General features: G+C 38.7%; 1 protein-coding gene across 5 annotated transcripts in view; it reads right to left on the bottom strand.

The window, feature by feature from the left end:
* Window positions 1–12,606, bottom strand: part of STRBP (spermatid perinuclear RNA binding protein) — a 133,510-nt gene that overhangs the window by 34,242 nt on the left and 86,662 nt on the right. For all 5 annotated transcript variants that reach the window (XR_014796433.1, XR_014796434.1, XM_084899964.1 and 2 more), the window contains 2 exons: window positions 5,379–5,471; window positions 1,359–1,558 (listed from right to left, as the gene is read on the bottom strand). Coding sequence is in view for 3 of the 5 variants with exons in the window: in XM_084899964.1 (XP_084756090.1) it covers window positions 1,359–1,558; window positions 5,379–5,471 (293 nt within the window). In the remaining 2 variants the exon portion in view is untranslated. The remainder of the gene's footprint in view (window positions 1–1,358; window positions 1,559–5,378; window positions 5,472–12,606) is intronic.

Raw genomic sequence — 12,606 nt, 5'->3', positions numbered from 1 at the left:
TAGTTTATACAGTATTAAAGGTTATTACAAAACAACCACAAACTGTATCTCTACATTATAGGTACCTTTTAAAAGATATCATTGCTATTCCTTTTACAAAGACTTACCCAAGGAGAATGCCCACTTGATTTTTATACCAGAACAACTGTGACTCTCAATCAACTGTCAGTTATTATGTCATAGACAGTGGATCGAGATTTCACCTGCTTTTGTGTCAGATGCCAGAGAACCTAGGTCTATAATTATGACTCATTCTCAGCATATATAAATTATAGCTAAATTATCAAACTGCATTTTTAGCCGTATTCCTGGCTTCACCTTGTTCCTCATTCTTGGCCTTCTTCTTCTGTTTCATAAACTCATACTATTTCATCATATGAAGTACCCTTTCTATAAAGAAGACAGAACATAAATATTGTTTTATATTATTAAGCTTATTTCTTACTTTTCTGCATTATTCTTATTATTACCTGAAATGTAACTTATTCACTTATATATCTGTGATCTGTCTCCCCAACATATCACACCGGAATACAAGCTCCAGGAGGATAAAGACTTTGCTGCCTGCTGTATCCTTAGTTCTAGGATAATGTCTACATTTACATTAATAATACATATTGCAAAATGGAATGATCATGAAAACAGACCAATTATATCTTATGCCAGATGGCTGCATAACAGAACTTCTAAGTGAAAAACTTATCTTCAGTCTACATGACCTTTGAAATTTTCATATACGTTTGCAAGAAGTCAAATGTGCTCTTAGAGGGATTCCAAAATGTAAGAATTTTCTACAAACCTACATGAATGACTAATTGGCTCAATTGTGTATCATATTACCTATGGAAATCCTCTGAAATACAGAAGGGGCACCAGGCACAAAGATAATTATCAAATTTATGACAGAAAAAGTCTGCAAATAGCAAAATATCCAATGATAAAGAAATTTTTAAACAAATACTATATCAATATCATGTTACTCATACAAGAATTAAGTATTATTTATGAAGCTTTTAACACAGGGGAAAACATTCAGGACATGTTAAATAAAGAAAATCAGAGGGTAAAATGTATGTGTGTGTGTATGTATATGTGTGTGTGTGTGTGTATATGTATGTGTATATATATATCATCTGTCTCAGAAATATGCAACTAATATTTTTCTTTTTGTTTTTTTTTCAAATTTTGTATAATCAACACATATTTTACAACCAAAAAAGAATTTTGTGACCAGAGATCACAAAACTCTTTATATTATTAAAATCTAAAAAAAAGTTCTGATAATTTATTATAGGAAAATAACCACCATATTTACAACATAAAATAGCAAAGCACTAGTAAGTTAAGACATACAGTACCTTCACTGCTACATGAAGCTTTGCTGTTTTCTTGGATGGTCCTGAGGCTTCGTATGTTGTACCATCCACATCTACAGACATTGTGAAGACTGGGGCATGGACAGGGCCAGACTGAGATAAGAGCTTATACTGAAGCCCAGGCCTGATCTGATTTAGCCTCATTAGCGCATTCATAAGATCTATTGCTTTACTATCCAGAACTGTTAAAGAAAAAGGAGATCAGATATTAAACCATTTTGTCTTAATCTATGCATTTGTAGGTTCCTAGTGATCACTATAAATTTATCAAAATTTTTAAAACAAAAATTTTAAAACACATACAAATAATCTCAAACTATATAATACTATAGAATAAAAAGGTAATATGGAGAGAAACCAAGATGGCAGCATAGGTAAACACCTAAACTGCTGCCTCACACAACAATTTCAAAACTAGAACTAAAAGACAAAACAGACCATCATCCAAGAACCACTGGCTGAGTGGAAATTCTACAACTAGAAGGAAAGAGAAAAGTACACTGAGACTCAGAGGAACTGCGCAGAAGGTAGAGGTACGGAGGCGTGCCGGTGCAGGCAACTGAGTATGGGGCTGACTTTCTCAATCAGGAGGGAGATCAAGGCTCCTGACTGCTCTGAACTCCAGTTCCGGGTGAGACTGTGGGGACCCATACTTATTTGGGGAGAAAGTGGACTGTCTGGCAGCGGGTGAAATTTGAGGGTGGCTTTCTCTCAGAGGTGCTTGCAGCAATTACCACGGGACACTGAAACTCAGGGGCCTTTTAGGGCAGGGTTGATGGGAAGCCATTGCTGTCTACTCCATCCTGAGACTCTGCCCCATCCAAGCTGAGCACAGAGGCTTTTGCAAGTCTTGTCTCATAAGGGTGTCTCTAGCACAGAAGTTCTCCCAGCGTAGACACAGCTGATCCTCACAGCCAATTGGCCTGGAAGTCAATTCCTCCCAGTGATACCAACAACAATCAAGGCTTAACTACAATAAGACTGTGCACACAGCCCGCAAAGGGATGCACCAAGAGTGTCCACCTCAGGTAACTAGGGAGGCTGAGCCACTGGACCCTATAGAATACCTAACACACAAAGGCAGTCTATCAACTCAGGGAAGCAGCCAAAATGCAGACACAATAAACAGGTCACAAATGAAAGAAATGGAGGAAAGCAAACGACTGGATATAGAGTTCAAAATCATGGTAATAAGATTTTTCAAGAATTTTCTAGAAAAGGTAGATAAATTTAGCAAGACCTTGAGGATATGAAAAAGGACCAACTAGAAATTAAGCATACACTGACTGAAATAAAAAATAACATTCAGAGATCCAATAGCAGACTAGAGGATCGCAAGAACCAAGTCAACGATTTAAAATACAAAGAAGCAAAAAATCACTCAATCAGAAAAGCAAAAAAATAAAAATAAAAATAAAATCCAAAAATATTAAGATAGTGTAAGAAACCTCTGGGACAACTTCAAGCATACCAACATCCGAATTATGGAGGTGCCAGAAGAAGAGAGAGCAAGATACTGAAAACATAGTTGAAGAAATAATGACCAAAAACTTCCCCCACCTGGTGAAAGAAATAGACTTACAAGTCCAGAAGTGCACAGAACCGCAAACAAAAGGAATCCAAAGAGGACTACACCAAGACATATCATAATTAAAATGCCAAGAACAAAAGACAAAGAGAGAATATTAAAAGCAGCAAGAGAAAAACAGTTAGTTACCTACAAGGGAGCATCCATAAGACTGTCAGCTGATTTCTCAACAGAAACTATGCAAGCCAGAAGGGAGTGGCAAGAAATATTCAAAGTGATGAATAGCAAGAACCTACAACTAAGATTACTCTACCCAGCAAAGCTATCATTCAGAATTGAAGGTCAGATAAAGAGTTTCACATATAAGAAAAAGCTAAAGGAGTTTATCACCGCCAAACCAGTATTATATGAAATGCTGAAAGGTATTATTTAAGAAGAGGAAGAAGGCCGAAACCGGTTTGGCTCAGCAGGAGAGCGTCGGTCTGCAGACTGAAAGGTCCCAGGTTCGATTCCGGTCAAGGGCATGTACCTTGGTTGCGGGCACATCCCCGGTAGGGGGTGTGCAAGAGGCAGCTGGTTGATGTTTCTCTCTCATCGACGTTTCTAGCTCTCTATCCCTCTCTCCTCCTCTCCGTAAAAAATCAATAAAATATATTTTAAAAAAAAAAGAAGAAAAAGGTAAAGATAAAAATTATGAACAACAAACACATATCTATCAATAAGTAAATCTAAAAATCAAGTGAATAAAAAATCTGATGAACAGAATAAACTGGTGAATAGAATAGAATCAGGGGAATAGAAAGGAAGTGGACTGACAATTCTTGGGGGGGAAAGGGTGTGGGAGGTGCAGGAAGAGACTGGACAAAAATCTGTACATCTATGGATGAGGACAATGAGGGGGTAAGGGCTGAGGATGGGAACTGCATGAAGGAGAGCTATGGGGGGGGGGGTTGAAAAAGAGGAACAACTGTAATAATCTGAACAACAAAGATTTTTTTTTAATTTATTTATTATTATTATTTATTTTATTTTATTTTATTAATTTTGTACAGAGAGGAAGGGAGAGAGATAGAGCTAGAAACATCAATGAGAGAGAGTCATCGATCAGCTGCCTCTTGCACACCCCCCACTGGGGATATGCCCGCAACCAAGGTACATGCCCTTGACCGGAATCGAACCCAGGACGCCGACGCTCTATCCATTGAGCCAAACCAGTTTCGGCAAAGATTTATTTTTTTAAAAAGGTAATAAAGCCGAAACCGTTTTGGCTCAGTGGATAGAGTGTCAGCCTATGGACTGAAGGGTCCCAGGTTCAGTTCTGGTCAAGGGCATGTACCTTGGTTGTGGGCACATCCCCAGTAGGGGGTGTGCAAGAGGCAGCTGATCGATGATTCTCTCATCGATGTTTCTAACTAACTCTCTATCTCTCTCCCTTCCTCCCTGTAAAAAGTCAATAAAATATATTTTTTAAAAGGTAATATGCAAATTGACCATCACTCTAAGACACAAGATGGCTGCCCCCATGTGGTCAAAGATGGCCACCACAAGATGGCTGGCAGGGGAGGGCAGTTGGGAAGGACAGGCCTGCAGGGTAGAACAGTTGGGGGCGACCAGGCTGGCAGGGGAGGGCAGTTAGGGGTGACCAGGTTGGCAAGGGAGGGAAGTTAGGGGTGACTGGACCAGCAGGGGAGGGCAGTTGGGGTGACCAGGACAGCAGGGGAGGGCAGTTGGGGGCAACCTGGATGGCAGGGGGGGGGGGGGGCAGTTAGGGGCAGTCGGCCCAGTAGGGGAGCAGTTAGGCGTTCATCAGGCTGGCAGGGGAATGCTAAGGGGGTGATCAGGCTGGCAGGCAGAAGCGGTTAGGGCATCAGTCAAGCGAGCAGTTGTGAGTCAGCAGTTCTGGACATCCCTCAAGGGGTCCCAGATTGGAGAGGGTGCAGGCTGGATTGAGGGTCAACTTCCCCCTACCCCCCGCCGTGCATGAATTTCGTGCAGCAGGCCTCTAGTAAATTATAAAAATTAATATACCCTAAACCAGTGATTTTCAACCAGTGTGCTGTAAGAATTTTTAAAACATGAAAAACCTAACTATTTAGTCAGAGGCACTGACCTGTTTTTCCCTTAGATTGTCAAAATAAAAAGAGCAACAGCCAACACAATAGCTGTCCAGTGTGAATGAATCAAATTATACCTTTTTGGGGGGGGCTCATATCAGCAAAAAAATGTTATCTTTCGGTGTGCGGCAGATTTTAGTAATTATTTATGTGTGCCATGAGATGAAAAAGGTTAAAAATTGCTGTTCAAAGCAATGAAGCTTGGAAACAAAAGAAGTTATTCAATCACCAATTTCTCAGTAAAGATCTATTCTAAAACCCCAATTCAAATCAATCAAATTTTTCACTCTGAAAATTTTCTTTTCTTGAGACTCTAAGTCTTTTCTAGTTAAAATCTATAAGAATAAAAATTTTACATACTTTTCCTTAAGTTCCGTTTCATCTTCTTATTGGGATCTTTATCATCTCCTAATCCATCTTCAAATGGTCTTTTCAAAGCTGAAGATCCAGCACCTAAAGAATTACAAGAGATTCATTATCAGTCAAAACAATGATTCTACTTCTTCTACCAAATATATATACTATGTTCAGAAAAGGAAACCCTAGGAATCACAAAGACCATAGTGCTCTTTCATTGAACAATTAAATTGCTATTATTTATAATCTTGTAATAGCAATAAGTTTTTAAGTAAATCTTTATGAAACAATTTATCCCTTTTTATAAATATTTATTTTCCCATTTATTCATACATACAAATACAAACCCCTATGTATATATTCACATCTGTTTATGCATAGACAGAAAAAGGTCTGGGAAGCTATGTATCAAATGTTAAAGGTAGTGTTCTCTGGTATTAGGATTTATTTTTACTTATGTCTTTTCAAATATTTCTATAACTTAACATTTATTACTTTGTATAAATTTTTAAAGCTCACATGTTAAATCTTAGGCTTTTGGAAATCTGATTATTTCTCACATTACAAAATATTCTTCTGTCTGTCCAGTCAAACCTGACTTGAGATTTTATTTACAGTTCATCTTTCCACGAAGTTTTCTTCAGCTTTTTTCTCATCTCAACTTTCTAAGAGTTTCTATGGTATTAGAAATATAAAGTGTTCCATGTGGTAGTGTGTCATTGGCTATTTCATATGTTTTCTTTGTGCTCTAATGAATGTCAAAGATATTTTGCCCTTGTCTTGTATCTTTAAAACTATAACAAGACTTAGAAACAATATAATGGGTATAAACCAAATGATATGCAATTTCTTGGGTAAAGCAGCTAGTTCATAACACTGTCAGGCAAAAGGCTTTGCTGTCCAAGTTAAAACCAATCAGAGAAAAGCTCATTAACCTCTCCAAGTATTTTAAAGAACTCTGTCTCTTCAACTTAGAAACTGGTTGTGGGTTTTTCCTAAAGGAAAGTTATACTCAAGAGATTCATGCCACAAGATTTGCAGATACTTCTAATGAGAACTTATAAGAATAGTAACATTAACTACATATTCTTTAATCATTAAGATTTGGTGTCCCTTGGGGCAAACACTGACTTTAGCACTTGCTTGAGTCAATGCTTACTGCTCAGGTCTATAAATCTTGATGTTCTCTTCTATAGAAGGCACTATCTGCTTATATCTTCTTAGCATTGTATTTCATCTGCATTATATAAAACCCTATGAGCCAGTCTCCGGGAATGTCCCCTCTTTAAGAGATAAAACTTCAAAGGGAACACAGTCTATCAATCACTCAACCACTCACTAAGTTACATTAAAAGCTGCTACCTGATGGTGCAGAAATCACAAACGCTTAAAGGCATAGATCTCGTCTCTAAATCCTGCAGCTATAGAGTTCCATGGATTAAGCTTCCTTCTCCAGCCACTGTAAAACAGCTGTAAATTTGGGGCTAACCATAATAGTAATAGAGTGGGGGGAGTGGGGTAGAAATGGGCTTGTTTTATAAACACAAATCATTTTCAATCTATATAGTATCTAGAAATGAGAAGTGATCACTTGAGAGGGAACAATTTTTTAAAATAATATGAGTGTTTACTATATGCCTGGCACTGTTTTTAATACCTTACATGTATTAATTCATTTAATCATCACCCTTTGAAGCATGTACTTATATCATCCACATTATAATTTCATGTATGTATTCATTCAGCAACTAATATTAACTGAGAATTTTCTATGTGCAGGATCAAAATAGATGCTGGATAAAACAGTATCTCAAAGAGTTTAGGCAAAAAAAAAAAAGAGAGAGAGAGAGAGAGAGAGAGAGAGAGAGAGAGAGAGAGAGAGAGCGCGAGCGAGAGAGAGAGAGAGAGAGAGAGAGAGAGAGAAAGTTTATGCAAGGTGGTGGAAAGGAACTACAGCATGCCCTAAAGTTTTGAACACAATAAAGAAAAATATAAGAACCTTAAAGGGGAGGAGGTGTTGCTGTTTTGTTTGTAGTGCTCATCTGAAAGCTCAAAAAGGTATTGCTGATAAGGTGACCTTTTGATGAAGGCTTAAGGAAAATAAGAGTGAGCTCTTCACTATGAGGGAATGAGCCCCAGGCAAGGAAAACAGCCACAAAGGGCAGGATCATGTTAGGAAAAATCATAAAGGCCTAAGTGGTTGGAGTCTCCTGACCCAGGAGGGGAGGACAGCAGAAGATGAAAAGAGGCAGTAGTTCTAAACTGGAGCTGCCACTAATTCATCAGAGAAACTTTTACAAAATATCTCAGTTCCACTTCCAATATAAGAAAGTAAGTAAATTGAAAAAGCCTTCCTGATGTGAGTAATTAGAAACACTGGACAAAATATGTTCCCTGACAGTAAAGACTATGGAGTTAGTTAGATCTGGAGATGAAGGGAACCCTGCATTAGGGCCACATTTCCTAGATGGGGCATTTTCCAAGTGCAGAAACAGCCAGTAAGGACTGTGGGGCAAAAGCTGAAGTGTGAGGACCACCAAGAAGGGAAGGCATGTTGAACCTCCCCCCATTGTGGATCTCATGAGGACTGAAGTCCAACTTCAAATCACCTTCCTCCTTGATTACATTAAAATGCCCAGGATTGCCAATGCCACTAACCATCTCCCAGAAACAGGTATAAGTCTGCCCTGGGGAAAGATAGTCTTACTCTAGCCTTTAAATTCTCTACAATTTTTTTCATTTTAAGTCTCCAGCATTCACAATAACCAGGTATATAAGAAGACACGATATTATGATAAAAAATCAAGGGAAGTAGCAGACAACAGAAACAGAACCAAAAGAGACCCAATGATGGAGCTTTCAAAAACAAACTTTATTAAAAAGAATGATCAGAATGCTAAAGAAATTTAAAAGTGAAAAATAAAAACTAGAAGAATTTCTGGAAGAAAATCTGAAACTATAAAAGATCCTTTCATTATAAAAATGAAAAATCCTATATGCAAATTGCCCCTTCAATTAGGACTTCAACCAGGACTTTGACCAGGGGGTGGGGCTGGCAGCTATGGGAAGGGAGATGCCCCCTGATGGAAGCTGCTAGGGATCCTACCCAAGCACAAATTTCATGCACTGGGCCTCTAGTATAATATAAATTAAGAACTAACAGACCTACAAGTGGAACTAGAAAATCCACAGAGGGAAATTGACATACACTTCCAGTAATTAGAAGAACAAGTAAACAAAAACTATAGTATAGGTATACAAGATCTGAACAGCATAATGAACAAATGTAACTGCAAAATGTTCATAAAGAACATTTAGACCAACAACTGCAAAATGTACATAATTTTTCAGATGGAAACATTTACAGAAGCTAAGTACTGGAACATAAAACAAGTCTTAAAAAAAATCAAAGGAGAAATCAAACAAAACATGTTCTCAGATTATAGTAGGATAAAAGGGAACTCAAATATAAAGTGGTAACTAAAAAATCCTTTCCTGTCTGGAAATTAAGCAATAATAACATATAAGAAGCTCATGTGTTGCCTGGCAGATGTGGCTAAGTTGTTGAGTGTAGACTCATTAACCAGGAGGTCATAGTTCAATTCCCATTCAGGGTACATGCCCGGGTTATGGCCTCGATCCCCAGTAAGGGGGAATGCAAGGAAGACAGTTGGTCAATGATTCTCTCTCATCATTGATGTTTTTATCTCACTCTTCCTCTCCCTTCCTCTCTGAAATCAATAAAAATATATTAAATAGTTCTAACTGGTTTTGCTCAGTGGATAGAGCACCAGCCTGTAGAATGAAGAGTCCTGGGTTCGATTCCAGGTGGGTGTGTGGGAGGCAACCATTGATGTGTCTCTCTCACATCTATGTTTCCATCTCTGTTTTCCCCTTCCTTCCACTCCATCTAAAAATCGATAGAAAAGCCAACACTGGTTTGGCTCAGTGGATAGAGGGTCAGCCTGTGGACTGAAGGGTCTCGGGTTCGATTCCAGTCAAGGGCATGTACCTTGGTTGCCGGCACATCCCCAGTGGGGGGTGTGCAAGAGGCAGCTGATCAAAGACTCACTCTCATCGATGTTTCTAACTATCTCTCTCCCCTCCTCTCCGTAAAAAATTAATAAAATATATTTTTTAAAAATTAAAAATAAAATAAAAATCAACAGAAAAAATATCCTCCATTGAAGATTAATCAAAACAATAATTTATATATATATATATGTGTGTGTGTATTAAATAACTTATGTGTCAAATAACTGATAATAAGAGAAAATAAAAGATAGTTTTAACCTAGTAATAATGAAGATACTAATGTCAAAAGCGCATACTAGGGACTCTTTCCTCCTCCCCACGTGGGAGTCTGTGCTGTGAGATTCTTTCCCCTTCCCCACGTGGGAGTCTGTACTTGCGCTTTAATTAATTTCCACCTTGGCTATACCATAAAAATAAATAAATAAATAAATAAATAAATAAATAAATAAATGTGTGTACTATACACATAAATCGGCTTAAAGGAAAACTTACAGTCTTAATAGTATATGCAATAAAACAAGGGTCTAGACCAATTAATTATATTTTCATCTATCTCGAAAAGTTACAATAGCAAATTACAGTCAAAGAAGGTAAGTTTATAAAACTATTTTTAAATTTAGATGAAATGGATTTGTAGAAAAAACAATTTATCCAAACTCTCACAAGACGATGACAGTTTCATATCTATTTAGTAAATTTGATCCATAATTTAAAACTTACCCACAAAGAAAACCAAGTGCTCAAATGGCTTCAATGATAAATTCTTATAAACATTTAAGGAAAAAAATAACATCAATCTTATGCAAACTCCTACAAGGACAAAAAAAGAAGGGACAATCTCCAACTCACTTTATGAGACCAACATAATCTTAAGAGACAAAACCTGACAAAACATTACAACAAAGGAAAACTGCTGGCCAATCTAATACATAATAGGATTTGCTTATAAAACCTATGCAAGATTGCTCATACCAGCTTTATTTGTGACTAGAGGCCCGGTGCACGAAATCCGTGCATGGGGGAGGGTGGTGTCCCTCAGCCCAGCATGCACCCTTTCCAATCTGGGACCCGAGTGGGATCGGGCCTAAACAAGCAGTCAGACATCCCTCTCACAATCCAGGACTGCTGGCTCCCAAATGTTCGCCTGCCTGCCTTCCTGAATGCCCCTAACCACTTCTGTCTGCTAGCTTGATCAACCTCTAATCACTCCCCTGCCAACCTGATTGATGCCTAACTGCTCCCCTGACAGCCTGTTTGCCCCTAACTGCCGTCCCCTGCAGGCCAGATCACTCCTAACTGCCCTCCCCCCTACATGTCTGGTCCACCCAACTGCTCTCCACTGCAGGCCTTGCCCCCATCCCCTATCTGCCCTTCCCTGCATGCCCGATCACCCCCAACTTCCCTCCTCTGCCAGACTGGTCCCTCCCAACTGCCCTCCCCTGCTGACCATCTTGTGTCCACATGGGGACAGGATCTTTGACCACATGGGGGCAGCAATCTTATGTTGGAGTGATGATCAATCTGCATATTACTCTTTTATTAGATAGGATAGACAAACCTGGAAACAAAAAATTCCCTACAACCGAAGCACAGTTAAACAAAGTCTGGTTCATCCAAAGCCATGGAATACTACATGGCAATAAATCTAATGACATGTGCAACAACTTGGACAGGCCACAAGGACATTACACTGGGGGATGGGAGGGACTAGAGGGAAACTGACATATTCTTCAGTTATTAGAACAAGTAAACAAAAAAGGGGAGATCTCAAATGATCACATACTGTATAACTCCTTGAAATGACAAAAGTACAGAGATAGAGAAGTCAGTGGTTTCCAGGGTTCAGGGATGGTAAAGAAGAGGGTGTGACTATAAAGGGGCTGTATGTAGAAGATGGAGTAGTTCTGTCTCTTGATTGTGAAGGTGGTTACACAAATCAACACATGTAATAAAATGGCAAAAAACATACATACACATGGTATCAATGTCAAGTTCTTGCTCTTGATATTGTACAGCAAGCATGTCAAACTTGTGGACAGTGAGGCATGCAGCCCACTGGCCACAAGTTTGACATGCGTGTTATTCAGTACTAGAATATAAGATGTAACTAGGAGGAGAAATTGACTGAAGGGTACATGGGAACTCTCCGTGGTAACTAGGCAACTTCCTATGAGTCTGCATTTTAAGATAAAAAATTAAGGGAAAAAAGAATTATTGATTGTTGAGAACGGACAACCAGGGCAACGTCATAAGCAGAAAGACCAAGATAGAGAGGTTACTACAATAACCCAGGTGAGAGATGATGGCAGCTCAGGCCAGGATGGCAACAGTGAAACAGTTAAAGAAATCGCTGAATTCTGGAGATACTTTGAATGTACAACAGACAGGATTTGTTGATTATATGGATATGGAGGAAAGAAAGAGGGGATTCAAGGGTAAAGGTTTTTTTTTGCCTGAGCAAATGGAAGGATAGAGTTTCCAATGACTGGGATAGTGATAACTATGGAAAGAGCAGATCAAAGATAGCTTAAGGACAGAAATTTGGATTTTAAACATCTTAAGTTTGAGATGGCTGTTAGACATCCGAGTGGGAAACTGAGGAAAAATGGATCTGAGGTCAAGGGCTGGTAGTCTGGAAAGGAATAATTAGTGCTAAACATCCTACCTTCTGGTATAACAGAAGATAAAGGGGGGAGGGAGTATTTTTGAGGCATAACGAGGAGAGTAAGTAGATTCATATTTGAGTCTGCTGTATTTGAGGAACTGAGTTGGGTATCTTAATCTGTCCATAGCCAATAAAGCAGGGGTAACATCCCTAGGACAAAAATAAGCTCTTTGCTCAAGACCTAAAGCTAGTAAATAGTGGGGCTATGACTGGAACCCAGGCAATACTGACCCCAAAATCTGATGAAACTCTGAGTTCAAACAGACTAGAACAAATGGAAGATACTCTGGGATTTCTCAATATACGTTTCCTTTATATTTGTTTTCTCTTTTTTGGTTATGTAACGGTTCCAGTACAGCAATGACATCTCCTAGTTTATGGACTACCTCTTCTCTTAGACCAGAGGTTCTCAAAGTATGGTCCCTACATTTATGCAGTAATGAAATCTGGCCAACATAGTCAACTGACTTAATCACTAATCAGAGTAAATAATAGCAAACTGATGTCATTGATGGGACAGAAAAGCAGAAA

This window comes from Pipistrellus hanaki (genome assembly GCF_964339955.1).
Source record: "Pipistrellus hanaki genome assembly, chromosome: 11".
Classification (NCBI taxonomy): Eukaryota; Metazoa; Chordata; class Mammalia; order Chiroptera; family Vespertilionidae; genus Pipistrellus; species Pipistrellus hanaki.
This window is presented reverse-complemented; position numbering and strand designations above follow the sequence as displayed.